The sequence below is a fragment of the Sphaerodactylus townsendi genome, linkage group LG17, assembly GCF_021028975.2.
Source record: "Sphaerodactylus townsendi isolate TG3544 linkage group LG17, MPM_Stown_v2.3, whole genome shotgun sequence".
Classification (NCBI taxonomy): domain Eukaryota; kingdom Metazoa; phylum Chordata; class Lepidosauria; order Squamata; family Sphaerodactylidae; genus Sphaerodactylus; species Sphaerodactylus townsendi.
The window spans coordinates 20,231,523-20,249,459 of NC_059441.1; the positions used below are offsets into that span (position 1 = coordinate 20,231,523).

Below are 17,937 nucleotides of genomic sequence, written 5' to 3' on the forward strand. Positions count from 1 at the left end.
CAACAGACACCTTGTGAGGTAGGTGGGGCTGAGAGAGTTCTGAGAGAACTGTGACTAGCCCAAGGTCACCCAGAAGGAATGTAGGAGTGCGGAAACGCATCTGGTTCACCTGATAAGTCTCTGCCACTCAGGTGGAAGAGTGGGGGAATCAAACCCAATTCTCCAGATTAGAATCCACCTGCTCTTAACGACTACACCACGCTGGCACCCTGAGTCATCCTTGCCAATTAGTAAAGTGCTAAGCCTGCTTCCGACTGGAAGCACCTCCTTGGACAGAGAGTAGGGCTGAGCTGCAGGTCAAGTGCGAGCACCTGCGTCCTGGGAACAAGTCATGCATGAACTGATGAACTTTAAAAAGAGGTCGTGCTGTCACCAGGGTCACAAAGAGGCGCTTCCCCCTCCAGAACAGCCTACAGTGGCCTGCATAAAATCTACCAGACCACAGGACAAACAGGGATCTGAGAAGAAGCATGCAGGCAGAAGTACCAGTGGTGTACCTGCAGAAAATGGCGCCCAGGGCAAGTACTAAAATTGCCTCCCCCAAATTGCCCCCCAGGGAGGGGCGGGGGGAAAGGGTGCCCTCAACCTCTTGCCTATTTCTTGAAGGGCAGCAGCTGTGAGCTTGGCAGAGTGCTGGCACCCGGCCTGTTCATATCACAGCTGACTTATGGCAATCCCACAGCACTAGAGGCAAGAGAAGAAGAGAGGTGGCTTGCTGTCGCCTCTCTTTGTGTGGCAATTTGGACTTCCCTGACATCCTGAGCTATCCAGATATATATCCCACCATCTCTTTGTGATTTGGATGTTGTCCTATCTCAGGTTCAGTCAAAGCCCATCTCCCAAAGGTTCTTTACTGTGCTCGAGTAAGGGATGTTGTTTTAGAAAGGATGCGAAAGTAAACAGGGCGGAACAATAAAGATAATGCTGTATGTGTGCTTGTGTGCATATCATAGAATCGTAGAGTTGGAAGAGACCCCAAGGGCCATCAAATCCAACCCCTTGCAATGCAAAAACACACAATCAAAGCACTCCTGACAGATGGCCACCCAGCCTCTCTTTAAAAACCTCCAAAGAAGGAGACTCCACCACACTCCGAGGTAGTGCATTCCACTGTCAAACAGCCCTGACTGTCAGGAAGCTTTTCCCGATGTTTAGGTGGAATCTCTTTTCTTTCACCTTGAACCCATTGCTCCTGGTCCTAGTCTCTGGAGCAGCAGAAAACAAGCTTGCTCCCTCACCAACATGACATCCCTTCCAATATCTAAACATGGCTACCACGTCACCTCTTCACCAAACTAAACATCCCCAGCTCCCTGAGTCTCTCCTTGTTCGTTTTCTCATTTTAATTAATCTTGTAAATGGCCTCAGAATTTCTTTTTGAGCATTAGGATTTTATGCATAGTTAAAGTAAATAAACATTGTAACAAGAAAACCATGAAAAGAGAAGGGAGATCAGCATCCGACAGCTGATGGCTCATGAAACCTCCGGGAGATTTATTAGGAGCACGCCCAGTTCAACAGAAAAGAGAAAGTCGCTGGTGGTTTATTGTGCTTCTGACTCCAGACGCTTCGGAGAAAGGACTGCGGTCTTCCGCGGGAGCTGCCAGCGTTGGCTACGGCCCTTGGCTGCTCTCTGGTGGACAGCAGGCGATTGTAACAGTTTGCCAGCAAAACAGCAACCAGGCTCTCCGTGACTGCCAGGACTCACAAAAACACACTCTGGATCCCAGCGAGTGATGCCTCAGCCCGAGAAGGTACATCTGCTGAGGAAAAAAGACCCCCACAAAACGTGGTTTTAAAAGAGGCTTCAGAATCTAGCACGGTTACTCTGATCCCCAAAGACCGTGGGAGAGCAGGCCACAGTGCTTTGGAAAAGGCTAGAAGTCATCACCAGAGACTGAGGAATCAGATCTCCATCCTTAAAAGGTGCTGGAACCAGAAGAGATATTTACCATATTCTCTCACTCTCCTGTGTAGATTGTTTGCGTGTAAAATGTAAAAATTACATTTTTAAATAAAGGTATTGTGGTGACCTCTGTTATTTAATGATTTTTCCCCATCATGCTAGGTTGTAAAAAAAATAAGAGGGGACAGAAAAAATAGCAGAAGGATCATTATGCATTGAATGCTTACCCCAGGGCTCTTCTCTACACAGCGGGCTCTCCTTGCATTTATTTGTTTACATGTGAGGAGGTACTTCCTCCTTGGTGTGCAGTTTTTCTGCAGAGAACTCTCTCAGCCTGGTTCTCTTATGTCTGCCCATCAACTTATTCTCAAAAGCACATATCTTAAAGCACATATCTTAAAGGTTCTTAAAGGCACAGATCTCATTATCGGTAGTCAAGATTCCTGGCTTAGACTTTCACCTGAACTGTAATTGCTATTACTGTTCCAAATATAATCCCCCCCCAAAGAAAGAGCAAAGCAATTCCACATGCTGCTCAAGAAGGGAACACTGTGCTATAGCTGATATTCTCTCCCCCTCCCACCACTCTCTGCTGCAGTCGCCGGAGGACAGAGAGGCTTGTTATTTCCCAACATTCTCTGTTATGGCTATTTCGATATCTGGATAAACCAACAGAATGCAGAGGTTGTTGTGTTTTGGCTAAGCCTGTGTGAGTGAGATTCTTTTCTTTCACTTGAAGGTGGTTTGCCATTGCTTGTCTCTGCATAGTGACCTCAGTATTCCTTAAAGTCTCCCATCTAAGCATCAAGCAGGACCGACTCTGGTTAGCTTCAAAGATGAGATGAGGTCAAGATAGTTTGCACCATCCAAGTGAGGACCCCACCCAATAGGGATTGGGAAAGCATTCGAGGTTCCCATTGGTGCTAGGCAAAGCAATCCTACCCCAACCTCTCCCTCTGGGAACGAAAATCTCACCGACACTTCTGCCACGGCCCCATCACTTTTCGTGGCCCATCCCTTGCAAGGTTGCTGCATACATCTTCAGCAGGCTCCAACTCTCTGGTATCTGCTGGCTAATGGTTGATAGCTGCTGATAGCTGATGGCAAAGAAGAAGAAGAAAAGTCTGGATTTATATCCCACCTTTCTCTCCTATAAGGAGACTCAAGGTGGCCAACAAGCTCCTTTCCCTTCCTCTCCTCACAACAGACACATTGTGAGGCAGGTGGGGCTGAGAGAGTTCAGAGAGAACTGTGACTAACCCAAGGTCACCCAGCAGGAATGTAGGAGTGCAGAAACACATCTGGTTGACCAGATAAACCCCTGCCACTCAAGTGGAGGAGTGGGGAAACAACCTAGTTCTCCAGATTAGAATCCACTTGCTCTTAACACTGTGCTATAGCTGATATTCTCTCCCCCTCCCACCACCTTCTGCTGCTGCCGCCGGAGGACAGAGAGGCTTGTTATTTCCCAACATTCTCTGTTATGGCTATTTCGATATCTGGATAAACCAAAGATAAACCATCTTTGTCACCAAAGATGACAGATGACAGCATGGTGTAGTGACACCATGCTGTCATCTGTCATCTTTGGTGACAAAGATGGTTATTTTTACCAGCTGGGTTTTCAGACACAGCCTCCTCCGCCAAGCCTCATTCACTCTTCCCTGGATGGTGGCATGAGTTACTCGAAACAGGGCTCCACGGCCTGGTCCTTAGCACTGCTCTGTATTTATGCAGCGCTTCCAAGTGCTTCGTCTCTCAAGAGCTGCGAAATGTCAGGGCAAAACCAGGAGATCTGGGAAAAAATTCCTCATCTGTTGCCCCCGGGAACTGGGTGCTAACTTGCCAAGAGAGATCTGAAGAGGAAGCGTTTGGATTTATACCCTGCTTTTCTCTCCTGATTGGCAGAACATACACACAAATGTTTGGGGAGCAAAACTGCTACCAGGCATGCCTGCGTGGTTTGGATGTAAAGAAAACAGCTTCCAGGGGAAAAGTTAAATGCCAGGATGCATCTGCCTAGGATCAGAGGGGAAGGATGAATTATACAGGTTTCCTTTTTAAAAATATTTTTATGGGGGTGGCGGTTTAACAGGACAACATTTTGACTACCTAAACACGAAAGCCTTTTGTATAAACAACAAGAAATGGATTATCCACAGCAGGCCTTCAAAGCGGCAAAGCTCATGTCACAGTGCCGTTTAGTGATCATGTGGAGGAATTGCACCTGCCCAGAACAAACAGCTGGATAAACACGATATTAAAGTATAACCTTCCCTGTAATTGGGGGTTGGAAGCGCATAATATGGACCTCTGAGGACTTTTGGGATATGCGGAGTAACACAGCTAATAATGGCAACACGTTTGTGGACCAGACTTTATGTTTTCCTAATGTGCCAACGACAAGGTTGATTTTAATGCTGGAAGACTGAGATGGTGCTGGGGATCAATCAGGGAAATAACGATGAAGTAAGAAGGATTTATATCCCTCCTTTCTCTCCTGTAAGGAGACTCAAAGGGGCTTACAATCTTCTTTCCCTTCCCCCACTTACAACAAACACCCTGTGAAGTGGCTGAGAGAGCTCCAAAGAACTGTGACTAGCCCAAGGCCACCCAGTTGGCATGTGTTGGAGTGCACAAGCTAATCTGGTTCACCAGATAAGCCTCTACTGCTCAAGCTGACATCAAACCCAGTTCTCCAGATTAGAGTGCATCTGCTCTTAACCACTACACCATGCCGGCTCTCAAGCAGCTCAGCAGGATCCGACCAATGGTCCATCTAGTCCCCATTTTGAACGGGGCCAACCAGATGCCCTGGGGTTGCCTACATGCATGGCACGGAGTCCAAACCTTCCCACACTGGGGTCCCTCTCCCCAGATGTTTCCAGATGTTATTCCGCATCCCTTATCAGGAGAGCTCTGCAAGCTCTGGACCCTCTGTCATTCAAGAGGCTTACCTGTTCTTTAGGAAAACATCACATCGCCTGTCCCAAGGCAGGTGTTCCAGAGTGTCAGGTGGGCACTCGTCTGGCTGCGAGAAAGTCTCTGGGCAGGGTGTGACATCAAACAGAAAGATGGTGTTTTGGTCACTTCCGCTCTCTGCTTTAATGCTTCCAGATGGCTCATATCCTGAAAGGAGGAGGGCGGGGAGCATAGTACCTTGCAGGAAAATAGACCTTTGATCCCACTTAGAGAGGCCAGTTTTATCTACTTGGACTGGCTCTCAGGGACTCAGGAAGATTACTTTCACATTGAGAAGAAGAAGAAGAAGCAGGAGCAGCAGCAGCAGCAGGAGGAGGAGTGGATTTACATCCCTCCCTTTCTCTCCTGGAGACTCAAAGGGCCTAAAATCTGCTTTCCCTTCCCACCCCAACAAACACCCTGTGAGGTGGGTGGGGCTGAGAAAGCTCCGAAGAACTGTGACTAGCCCAAGGTTACCCAGATGGCGTGTGTTGGAGTGCACGAGCTAATCTAGTTCACCAGATAAGCCTCCACAGTTCAAGTGGGGAATCAAAACCCACTTCTCCAGATTAGAGTGCACCTTGCAACCACTACACCACACTGGAGAGAAGAAGAAGAGTTTGGATTTATATCCCCCTTTCTCTCCTGCAGGAGATTCAAAGGGGCTTACAATCCTTGCCCTTCCTCACAACAAACACCCTGTGGTGGGTGGGGCTCAGAGGAAACTCAGAAGCTGTGACTAGCCAAGGTCACCCAGCTGGCGTGTGTGGGAGTGTACAGGCTAATCTGAATTCCCAGATAAGCCTCCACACAGCTCAGGCGGCAGAGTGGGGGGAATCAAACCCGGTTCCTTCAGATTAGACCTACGAGCTCTTATAACCTCCCTCACATACACTACCAGGAGTTGTGCTGCAGAGGACAATCAGAAACATCTGCTTGCTTTGAACACCCCACCAGAGGCTGCGTGAAATCTCTGCTGCATTGATGGCTGAAAAAAGGATATGTCAGCTGCAGTTTAAAAAAAGAAATAGAAGCCTGCTGGTGGGCAGAGGAGTGAGGGCGAGAGCCTTCCCTGCCATGGGAAGCCCCTTTGTGTTGTGCTGAGCTGGCAACTGTGTCAGTCCTGGGGGCAGCCCCACAGGTTGGTCTTCATATGGAAAAACACCCTGAACAAGATTGTCCTTGAAACAGGAAACTCTCCTCCCCGAGCAAATGCCATCTGGAGAGGCCCTTGGGAGATTCCACAGAAGCCTGGCTTTCCAGTGTGCTGTTCCTGGAACACCTCGGCTGGCTTTATCTCAGAACAGCCCTGTTTTAATTCTGGAAGGTGTTGGGTATTAAAAGGAACTGATCAAAAACAGGAAAGAGAACACTCTAGAGAGGGAGTGGCCTTAGAAGTGCCCCACTATTAATCAAGTTATTCCTGGAATACATGAAACTTACAAGATCCTGTGCAATGTAGCAGTTAAGCAGTTGGACTAGGATGAGGGAAATTCACACTGTGGAAATGGCTGGGTGTTGATCTTGAAGAAGAAAGTTTGGATTTATACCCCACCTTTGCCTCCTGTGGGGGCTCAAGGAGTGGCTGACAAGCTCCTTCCCTTCATCTCCCACAACAGACACACCTTGTGAGGCAGGTGGGGCTGAGAGAGTTCGGAGAGAACTGTGACTAGCCCCAAGGACACCCAGCAGGAATGTAGGACTGCGAACACATCTGGTTCACCAAAGATAAGCCTCTACCCCTCAGGTGGAGGTGGGGAATCAAACCGGTTCTCTGGATTAGAATCCACCTGCTCTTAACCACTACACCACTTGACCATGACCTCATTCTCAGTCCTGGATAGTGTTTGGACAGGAGACATCCAGCAGGTTCTGATGCAGAGGCGAAGCAGCGACAAACCACCTTCTGCGACTCTTGCTTTGAAAAGCTCACAGGGTCACCCGTCAAGTGGCGACAGCCAAAGAAGAGCCACATGCAGTTCTCTGCATTTCAGAAGGAGGGCAGAACAGAAAGGGTAACCAGATCTGGCAGTCTCACTGGATATGGGAAGGAGAGCAAGGAATGACTCTGAGACAAAGGCCTTCCTTTTTGTGCAGAATAATGCACTTTCAATCCCACTTTCACAATTGTTTGCAAGTGGATTTTGTTGTTCTGCAGCTGCGAAGTGGATTGAAAGTGGCTTGAAAGTGCATTATTCTGCATATGTGGAAGAACCAAAGAGGCTGGGTAAGACATTCCAGATGCTTCCTTTCCACTCTGCCCTTCCTTGCGCTCAGAATTATGTCCAACCTTGGAGGATCAGAAGTATTGGCGGCGTTGCTATCCACAGTGAAAACAGGGTGCCAAGTGGACTCTGTAAGGAGGAGGCGTGATGAAGTGGCACACAGTCGCTTCCGTCGCTGTGTCTATCCAGACTGACCGTGCCATCCCAGGAGCAAGTCAGCACCTGGAACAGCAAGGGGAGACCCAGAACTCATCTGCCCCAACAGCTGATCTTAGCTCACATGGGTGCTGGCTGATGTATATGGGTCTTGAGAGCTCTCTAGAGGGATCAGGGTTATATTTTTTGGAAGGAGTTTGGATTTATACCCCACCTTTCTCTCCTGTAAGGAGACTCAAGATTGGCTGACCAATCCTTTCCTTTCCTCTCCCACAACAGACACCTTGTGAGGTAAGGAGTGGGGCTGAGAGGACTTCTGAGAGAACTGGACTAGCCCAAGAGTCACCCAGCGGGGAATGTAGGAGTGCGGAAACACATCTGGTTCACCAGATATGCCTCTGCCTCTCAGGAGGAAGAGTGGGGAATCCAACCTGGTTCCCCAGATTAGAATCCACCTGCTCTTAACCACCACACCACAGGTGTACAGTGACCCACCCTTCAAGTTGCTAGCATTCAGAGCTATGCTGCTTCTGAACAGGGATGGTTCCAGGTTTTGAGAGGCCGGGGCTGACAGCACCAAGGAGCTCCCATCTGCGCCCGTGGCCTCCTTTCCACCTGCACGTCTGCCCGCTGCCTCTGCATCCTTCTCCCTCTTGCAGTGCTTGCCCTGCCCTGTGGCCAGTTGCCTGTGCCACCCGCACACCCTTTCCCCAACAGTAATGGCCAGTGCCTGGAGCAGGGACAATTGCTGCCATGGTCACTGGATTGCCACCACTGTGCTCTGCCTCCTTGTCCTCCCACAATGACACAGGTATAGACAGGTAGAAGGGAAGGTGACAGGGTGTTTGTGGGGGGGGCAGCATCAGTGGACCCACCAGATGCCCTGGCAGCTGCCCCACCTTAGGTATGCTGCCACCTACCCTGCCTGTGAACACAGGGGCGTACCAGCCAGGGGACATATGGGGTCAAATGTCCCCGGGCTGTGGCCATTTAGTCACATGGGGGGGGGGCGGAAAATTGCCCCCCACACCCCTCCTCCTTCCCCCCAGGCCCATACACTGACTTCAATTCCTGGTGCAAAAAAAGTTGTTTGGTCGTGGTGGAGGATGCGGGGCGGAAAATTCAGATTTTGCACCGAGCTACATTTTGCACCAAGCTACATTTTGCACTGAGCTACACTGAGCTAGACACACCTCTGTGTGAACATGACGCTGCTATCTAGCTAGAGCTGGATTCTGAACATGGTGCCCGTGTTTTCTGGAAGTGGGTGGGACCAGGAAGGGCTTTTGCCCAGCAAGGCTTCTGATTGGCCATGCAGATTTTTTAAAACCAATACTGCTTTGGCAGCAGCTGCCCCCACAGCGCAAGGATCTCTATTGTGTGACTCAAGTTAAGCTGCTTCAACCGTTGGGTGGCTGGCCAGCCCCGCTTCCAGTGGCAGCCATTCTGTTGCTGTGCCTACAACGCCGGATCAGAATCCCAAATGTGCCCATAAGCGCAAAAAGGTTGGGGACCCTGGAGCTGTGGTCTAACAGGACTGGAATTGGCCACTTCAGCTCAGCATTTGACAAAAGCCACGATCCACAACACCGTGAGCTGGTGTGTTTTCAGACTGTAACATCTTTCGGTTCCTGTTTTCAGTTTAAACGTGTCTTGACTTCCCCCACGCTTCCTCTCAGAAGCATCCACGCTACACCCACAAGTGTGGGGAGTCCTGGCCATATGACTCGACTTCCTCTGCTTTCATTTCATCCACCCGATAACCCAAGACACCTTTTCGCAGTTCTGCCTTCCAGGAGTGACCCCAGATCTCCAAGGAAGCCCACTTGAGACACTTACTGCATTGGTTAAAGATGGTACGGTTGCCATGGCACTGATGGCTTGGCTTGGATGCTCCGGCCTGTAAAAGAAACCCAGGTTTGCAGTCTTGCTTGTAGCATTGATTCCAAAAAGACTCATATCAACAGGAGCAGAAAGGAGGGTTGATGTAACAGTTTGCTTTCGATGCAGAACGACAAACTTGGCAAAAGGAACAGAGGCCGAATTTCTCATTGCCTTTTGCAGATTAAAAAAAATACAAACTCTGAAAGCTGTTTAACAATTCAGAAGAAAATAAAGCTTCTCGGAGTTCCAGATTCTGCATCAAATTCCAGCCCTCCTATCATTAAAGGGCCTAAGAATGCTTCATTTTCATTTTCAAAAGATTATATTGCTAGTCCTTACAGCGGCAGAGGCAAACCCTCTAGGGATGGTACTTCAAGTGCTTTGCAAGACCTGAGTTTGATAACACATTTTGGAGATCATTAATCTACACATAAGGGAAGAAGAGGAGGAGTTTGGATTTATACCACACCTTTCTCTCCTGTAGGGCCAGCATGGTGCAGTGGTTAAGAGCAAGTGCACTCTAATCTGGAGAACCGGGTTTGATTCCCCGCTTTGCTACTTAAGCTGTGGTGGCTTATCTGGTGAACTAGATTAGCTTGTGCACTCCAACTCATGCCAGCTGTGTGGCCATGAGCTAGTCACAGTTCTTCAGAGCTCTCTCAGCTCCATCCTCACAGGGTGTTTGTTATGTGGGGGGGGGGGGAAGGGAAAGGAGATTATAAGCCCCTTTGAGTCTTCTTACTTGAAAGAAAGGGGGGGCTATAAATTCAAACTCCTTCTCCTTTTCTTCTTGGAAGTCTCAAAGAGGCTTATACATTCCTTCCCTTCCTCTCCCCTCAACAGGAGCAGCAATGGCGTAGGGGTTAACAGTAGGTGCAGAGGCAAAGCTACAAGGCGGCCAGGGGATGCATGTTGCACCGGGCACATGCAAAAATTCAGGTTTGTGTTTTTTGTATTTTTTAGTGTTTTTCAATTTTGGGCCTGCAGGTTAGCAGCACCGAAATTTCAGGGTATCTTTAGGAGACTCTCTTGATGATACCACCCAGGTTTGGTGAGGTTTGGTTTAGGGGGTCCAAAGGTATGAACTCCCAAAGGGGGTGCCCCCATCCCCCATTGTTTCAAATGGGAGCTAATAGGAGATGGGGCTACACTTTTGAGGGTCCATAACTTTGGACCTCCTGAACCAAACTTTACCAAACCTAAGTGGTTTCATCAGGAGAGTCTCTTACTGATACCCTGAAATGTTGGTGCTGCTAGCCTAAAAACTGTGCCCCCTGCAGGCCAAAAACTGGAAAAACATTTTAAAAATACAAAAAACACAAATGAACCCCCCCCCCCCCCCCGCAAAACTCAGAGTTTGCACCGGGCTCCATTTTTCCTAGCTACACCTCTGAACAGGTGCACTCTAATATGGAGAACCGGGTTTGATTTCCAGCTCTGCCACTTGAGCTGTGGAGGCTTATCTGGGGAACCAGATTAGCTTGTGCACTCCAACACATGCCAGTTGGGTGGCCTTGGGCTAGTCACAGTTCTTCGGAGCTCTCTGAGCCCCACCCATCTCACAGGGTGTTTGTTGTGGGGGTGGGAAGGGAAAGGAGATTGTAAGCCACTAAAACCCTTTCTCCAGGCATGTCTTACTTGTATACCAGAACCTTGGTGCTGAATTCCTTGGTCTCCGAGGTCAGCAGGTGAAGAGAGCCGTCGGTACACAACACGAGAAGCTGAACTTTTCTAGTGGCGGAGTCCTTGCTGTGAGAAACTGTCTTGCTGGAAAGTGGCATGAACTGAATACTGCGGACGACGTACCCTTCTGGGAGCACGGTCACAAACAAGGCAAACCCTGTGGGATGGTTTCAGAATGGCAAAGTGAGGACAGAAATCCTGCACAGCCCTCCCAAACAATATGCTAAGGCCAGATCCTGTTCATTTGGCTGGATTTGACAATTCTGCCACACTCTGAAAGTTCACTGGAGAATTACTGCCATGGCAGTGGTTTCCTTCAAGGAATCCTCCTACTTGGGAACGCCTAAGAAGAAGAAGGGTTTGGATTTATACCCCTCTTTCTCTCCTGTAAGGAGACTCAAGGTGGCTCACAAGCGCCTTTCCCTCCCTCTCCCCACAACAGACACCTTGTGAGGCAGGTGGGGCGGAGAGAGTTCAGAGAGAACTGTGACTAACCCAAGGTCACCCAGCAGGAATGTAGGAGTGCAGAAACACATCTGGTTCACCAGATAAGCCTCTGCCATTCAGGTGGAGGAGCAGGGAATCAAACTCGGTTCTCCAAATTAGAATCCACCTGCTCTTAACCACTACACCACACTGGCTCCACAAAAAGAATGCTGCATCGACCCAACATGGCTGTGTCATTCCTCCATTTCTGTGAGGTTGTGGCCTCTTGTAGTGGTTAAGAGCAGGTGGATTCTAATCTGAAGCACTGGTAATAATGCGTTGGCTCACCTAGAGATTTGTCCCAAACAGTAATGGCTCCATCTTCACAAACAAGCGCCAGATGGGAAAAGCAAGGGGTGACCGCAGACAGCACAACTGGAGCAGCACAGGGCCAAACAATGTCCGGTTTTGGATCAGAGTCTAGAGGGAACAGACAGCGATCAAAGGAAAGGAGCCCCTTTACTTTGAGGCAAAGGTGAAGAGTCTGGGATTTTTGTTGGGGTTTTGCAGGTTTCCGTCACAACTCAGTCATAAAAGTGTTAACTGTTTGCATGTAAACCAGTTGCTGAAGTCACTGTTGAGGACCTGGTCTATTGGTCAGTCAGACAGCCATCGCTTACATGTTAGTGAGCACGGACATCTGAAGTTATAAAGTTAACTCTGGCCGAATTCCCACTGAAAACTGAATCTAGATACAACCAAGTTTCAAAAGAATCGGCACCTTTTCATCCAGGTTCCAACATCCTCCCTGCAGCATGTTTCTAGTGAAGACATCTAAGCCTGCCCCTGGGGGGGGGGGGGCGGGGGGTACCTGCTGTCAGGGGTGCAATTGCTAAGCTAGCAGCACCAACATTTCAGAGTATCTTTAGGAGGCCCTCCTGATGATACCACCCAGGTTTGGTGAAGTTTGTTTCATGGGGGCTGAAGTTATGGACCCTCAAATGTGTTGTCCCCATCTCCTATTAGCTCCCATTGGAGTGGGTTTTTCCCCAAAAAATCCTGTGATGGGGGGGGTGGGGGCGCCAGAAATGGGACTGATCTTTGTTTTGTGGTTCGGCAGTGGGAAGATCGTGAGGAAACCTGAATATTTCGGGTGACTATCCCAGAATTAATCGCCAGTGGGAAATCGCCCTCTGTTTCTTTGTTTGAGCAGACTTGGCCCCAGAGAGGAGACATGAGGTGGACGACATCAAGTGAGACAGTAGATGGGTACCAAGATGTAACCAAACTTACAGTAATGTAGATGTGTAACAGCAAAGAAAGGATTTCTTATTTTATCTTCCTTTGTAGTTAGTAAACTCATCGATAAAAAGCAACTGAGAATATTGGCTATTAGACAGTGTTTTGTTCTGTTTGGTAGACCTTCAAGGGATACCAGGGGCAGGACTCAGAAGCAGGCAGGGCCATATTTAGAAGCGGCAAACCTCCGACTTGCATTCAGCCCAGCAAAAGTGAAAGCGCAGGGCTACGGAGCCTTCCTCCGACTTTTCTGTCAGAAAAAAAACTACTTCAATTGGAGCAAGACTTCTTAGGATGGGGAAAGCTGGCCAGCTTCACTAAGCAGAGCAGCGCCATCTGGGCCTGTTTTGTCCAGAGAGCAGATAACAGAGTGAGAACTAAACTGAAATTACTTTACGATGCCCTGCCCTGATTGTAACCCCCGAGTAATCGTTTCTGCATTCACAAAAGGGGTGCTATAAAACCAAAGGAGTGACAATTTCCAAGAGGGCCAACCAACTTGAATCTGTGCAGGAATTCTTCTTGAGTGAGATTTCAGGGTGCCCGAAAGCAAACACTCGTCTTGCCTGTTTTCTCCTTCGGAGGACGACTCAGCAGGTAGAAGCATAGGTGGTGGCTTGTGCTCCAGTGAACGCTGAGTGCCACGGGAGCGTCTGGGAAAGGGAAACAGAGGAGATTCAAGGCAGGCTCATGAGAGAGACACTGTCCCCTCCTGACCAAGACAGCAAAGCAGAGCAAAACCTCAAGGAAACAGGGAGGGAAAAAACAACCAAGGCAATGTCGGTTTCCTAGTCACGAGGGGCATAAACCAGGCACAGTCTTAGATGTGAATCCGATGCAGCGCAAATGCGCCTGGGATGCATACGTCGTAATTTTCCTTCCCTCTCTCCCCCACTGCAGACATTGATGCCTCCTGAGGATATTCCCCTGTGAGTCAGCAGAAGCAGCAGCAGTGAGACGGGAGAATGGGCAAAAATGTCCCTCCCCTCTTCACAGAACCATAGAGTTGGAAGAGACCCCAAGGGCCATCAAGTCCAGCCTTCTGCCATGCAGGAACACACAGTCAAAGCACTCCTGACAGATGGCCATCCAGCCTCTGCTTAAAAACCTCCAAAGAAGGAGACGCCACCACTCACTTTCTACTCTTCTGTGAGTAGAAAGTCAACCTACAATACAGGTCTCAGCACCTGCCCACCCTTTATTTTACTCTGCAATTTCTGACACTCAAAACCAGAAGCCGGTAGAAATGAGATCCGCAGAAGGCACCCCACCTGGCAGTCTGAAATTACCTGGCTCGGTTCTGTTTTCCGTTCCAATGGGCAAGGTGCGGCCAGGACCGTGGAAATGGAACATGCCTTGGCTAACAGAGGGGGAAATCATAATTAATGACAAGAGATACAAATATGCCTATCAGCTACAACATTCTGCTCATCAGCAGGCCAAAGTTTCTGGAAGGGTGTGTGTGTGTGACAGAGCCAGTGTGGTGTAGTAGTTAAGAGCAGGTGCACTCTAATCTGGAGGAACCGGGTTTGATTCCCCACTCTGTCACTTGAGCTGTGGAGGCTTATCTGGTGAGCCAGATTAGCTTGTGCACTCCAACACATGCCTGCTGGGTGACCTTGGGCTAGTCACAGTTCTTTGGAGCTCTCTCAACCCCACCCACCTCACAGGGTATTTGTTGTAAGCGGGGAAGGGAAAGGAGATTGTCAGCCCCTTTGAGTCTCCTGACAGGAGAGAAAGGTGGGGTATAAATCCAAACTCTTCTTCTTGTCGTTCATCGCTTTCCTCCGTGCTCCATGGATGGAAACTGGAAGGAAGTGTCTAGCAAGAACGTTCCTTCCCCTTTACCTGAGTTTCTCCTCCTTGATCTCGAGCTCATCCTTTAAGTCCAGAAATTGTCGGAAAGTGCTGTTAAAAAGGGAATCCAGCCGTTCCCACTGGCAGTCCCTGATCAGGTGGTTCTGCCCCAAGCCAACCGTGGTGCCATCATCGCACTTCATTAAAGCTTCGTAAGGATTCTTAAACGGACTGCCTGAATTTGAAGACATGCAAGGCTGTGTGACAATACAAATAAACAAACAGAACAAGGCCTGGTAGCCTCTTGAAGACCAATGGCGTTTGTTTGGGTGCGAGCTTTGATGAGTCAGATCTCACTTTTTCAGACATGTCAGCAGACGCTAGCTCCAACTCACAAACGCTCATGCTGAAATAAATGTGCATGTATATAAAGTGCCGTCAGGTTGCACCCAACTTGTGGGACCCCCACAAGGGGCTTTCAAGGCACGTGAGAATCAGAGGTGGTTTGCCGTGGCCTTCCTCTGCAAAGCCTTCCTTGGTGGTCTCCCATTCAAGGCTTATGGCGACCCCCGCAAGGGGTTTTCAAAACAAGGGAGAATCAGAGGTGGTTTGCCATGGCCTTCCTCTGCAGAGCCTTCCTTGGTGGTCTCCCATTCAAGGCTTATGGCGACCCCCGCAAGGGGTTTTCAAGACAAGGGAGAATCAGAGGTGGTTTGCCATGGCCTTCCTCTGCAGAGCCTTCCTTGGTGGTCTCCCATTCAAGGCTTATGGCGACCCCCGCAAGGGGTTTTCAAGACAAGGGAGAATCAGAGGTGGTTTGCCGTGGCCTTTCTCTGCAGAGCCTTCCTTGGTGGTCTCCTTTCCATGTACCAACCCTGCTTAACTTCTAAGATCTGACGAGATCAAGCTACACCAGCGTGGTGGAGTGGTTAAGAGTAGGTAGACTCTAGTCTGGAGAACTGAGTTTGATTCTCCACCGCTCCATGTGAGTGGCAGAGGCTTATCTGGTGGACCAGATGTGTTTCTGCACTCCTACATTCCTGTCGGGTGACCTTGGGTTAGTCACAGTTCTCTCTGAACTCTCTCATCCCCACCTACCTCTCAAGGTGTCTGTTGTGGGGAAAGGAAGGGAAAGAAGTTCGTAAGTCGCCTTGAGTCTCCTTACAGGAGAGAAAGGCAAAGTATAAATCCCAACTCATCTTCTATCACCATGCTTTTTTCCTTCCCACTCTCATCATGCTGCAACAGAAATATTAGGAACAGGGAAGGTTAAACAGAATTCGAACCTGCCACAGGCTTGGGAGATCTGATCTTCATCAGCAGAGCAGGGGGACTCAGCTTACATTGGTTGAGAAGCTGTTGCAAATCCTGTAAAGGAACAGCGAGTGATTTTATGCAAACAAATTCCCAGGGTCTTTTATTTGACCTCTACTGCTCTGTGTAACCCAACAGGATTTCCAGAGCTAAGAGAGAAATACTTGATCTACATGAAGTTGCTTTAGACTGAGTTAGAGGGTTTTGCTGTTTGATAGGAAGCAGCTATATAAGAGTTTCAGAAGGGAAAGTTCCTTGCAAACACCAACTACATGAAACTCTTCACGACAAGGGACTGAACTGGAGATCTTCCTTTCGCAGAGCAGGTGATACACCCCTGCTTACTTGCATTATTCTCCTCTCTTCTTTAGACTGCCCAACTAACAAGTGATATTATGACCAATGGACCTCTTTGGAGTTGCAATTAACAGAATGTACAGCCAAAACAATGAAAGTGCCTGACATTCCCAGAATTCCTCCAGCTTGAAAGCAGAGCACAACAGGCAATTACATCGATTCGCTCTGGCCCCTTCCATAGATGCAGAATAATCCACTTTCAATGCACTTTGCAGCTGTGCGGAACAGCAAAATCCACTTGCAAACAATTGTGAAAGTGGATTGAAATTGCATTATTCTGCATGTGCTTTTGTTCCGCACAACATGTTCTATTGCACTCTGCGTAATCTGCTTGAGTCCAAGTGAAGAAGGCGGACTATAAATAATAGAAATAAATAAGTAACAAACGAACAAACTAGTATTGACAATTTGATCTGGTCCTTTAAGGGATGGCGAGGACTGGCTGTACCCCAAAATTGTGAACCAAGAATCGAAAAGATTGTGGCACCTTTAGCAACAGGGAGAGAGATTCCTCTGGGAATGTGAAGGCGTCCTGACCTGTTTCTCCCCGATTTCTTCCCAAACTGGCCCTTTGGGAAAACTAGCTGTTGACCAAGGGGACTCCAGATAGAATTTTCAGTGGGTGTAAGTAGTTAAAATGTGGGTGCTATTACCTGTTCTTCTGTGACTTCTCCTGGGGTGTCCAAGCCCCGGAAATCCACATTCTTTGGCTAAGGAAATCAAGGAAGGCATCATTTACAATCCACAAACTACATCCTTGCCTATTTACAAAGTCAACACGCAGGGTACCCAGTTTCCATCTCTGGCCCCTTCCACACATGCAGAATAACGCACTTTAGTCCACTTTCACAATTGTTCACAAGTGGATTTGGCTATTCCGCACAGTAAAATCCAGGTGCAAAGTGCATTGAAAGTGGGTTATTCTGCATGTGCGGAAGGGACCTAAGACTGTATCTCTACAGGGTTGCTTCACATCAGTAAATCTTTCTAGACACTTCAGTTCCTGTTTTCAGCACAAGAGGAAGAAAACATGGAGATTCCGTATTCAATAGGAATACATACAGAAATACCTTATAGTTGTCTGTGACCATAATGAAGACTGATTGATTGAAAAGTGCTGTCAAGTCACGACTGACTTACGGCAACCCCAGCAAGGGGATTTTGAGGCAAGTGAGAAGCAGAGGTGGTTTGTCATTGGCTTCCTGTAAGGTTGTGGTTTGATTCTTGTTTTCTGTCTCAGCCAGCCTGGCCTTGGTAACATTCCGTGAACTGGGCTGCGTGCCCGGGATGGCTGCATTCATTAACCTTGTTGTCTGCGCTTATCATATATGTTTGAAGCTTGCCTTTCTCTATCGTGGGAACCTGTGCTGGGAACTGTGGGCGGGAATAGAATTGTCTGTAAAAGCGACGAACGCTGGGGGGGAAGGTCAGAATCTGCATTCCGTGTACTGTGTATCATGAAGTTTAAGAAATAAAGAACTCTTGAAAGTTACTTAATTTCTAGTCCTTCCAGGTTCCTTACACTTCCTCTGCAGAGTTTTCTTTGGTGGTCTCCCATCCAAGGTTTATGGCCGTGGTGGCGAACCTTTGGCACTCCAGATGTTATGGACTACAATTCCCATCAGCCCCTGTCAGCATGGCCAATTGGCCATGCTGGCAGGGGCTGATGGGAATTGTAGTCCATAACATCTGGAGTGCCAAAGGTTCACCACCACTGGTTTATGGTAACCCCAGAAGGGACAATCAAGGCAAGTGAGAAGCAGATGTGATTTGTCATTGCCTTCTTCTGCAGTCTTCCTTGGTGGTCTCCCATCCAAGGTTTACGGTGAGTCCAGCAAGGGGCTTTCAAGAGAAGTGAAAAACAGAGGTGGTTTGTTCTTGCCTTCCTCTGTACAGCCTTTGTTGGTGGTCTCCCTTCCAAGTACTGAC

The 17,937-nt window shown here is 48.6% G+C and overlaps 1 protein-coding gene across 1 annotated transcript in view; it reads right to left on the bottom strand.

Annotated features, from left to right (window-relative positions):
- Positions 1–1,467: 1,467 nt before the first annotated feature.
- The window catches only part of WDR93 (WD repeat domain 93), a 33,545-nt gene continuing 17,075 nt past the window's right edge, over positions 1,468–17,937 (bottom strand). The window contains 14 exon segments of the mRNA XM_048481644.1: positions 1,468–1,760; positions 2,882–3,003; positions 4,864–5,035; positions 5,766–5,855; positions 7,205–7,277; positions 7,279–7,314; positions 9,088–9,148; positions 10,771–10,972; positions 11,590–11,721; positions 13,107–13,193; positions 13,830–13,900; positions 14,389–14,572; positions 15,624–15,705; positions 16,662–16,718. Of these exon segments, the coding sequence (XP_048337601.1) occupies positions 2,904–3,003; positions 4,864–5,035; positions 5,766–5,855; positions 7,205–7,277; positions 7,279–7,314; positions 9,088–9,148; positions 10,771–10,972; positions 11,590–11,721; positions 13,107–13,193; positions 13,830–13,900; positions 14,389–14,572; positions 15,624–15,705; positions 16,662–16,718 (1,347 nt within the window). The 3' untranslated portion in view covers positions 1,468–1,760; positions 2,882–2,903.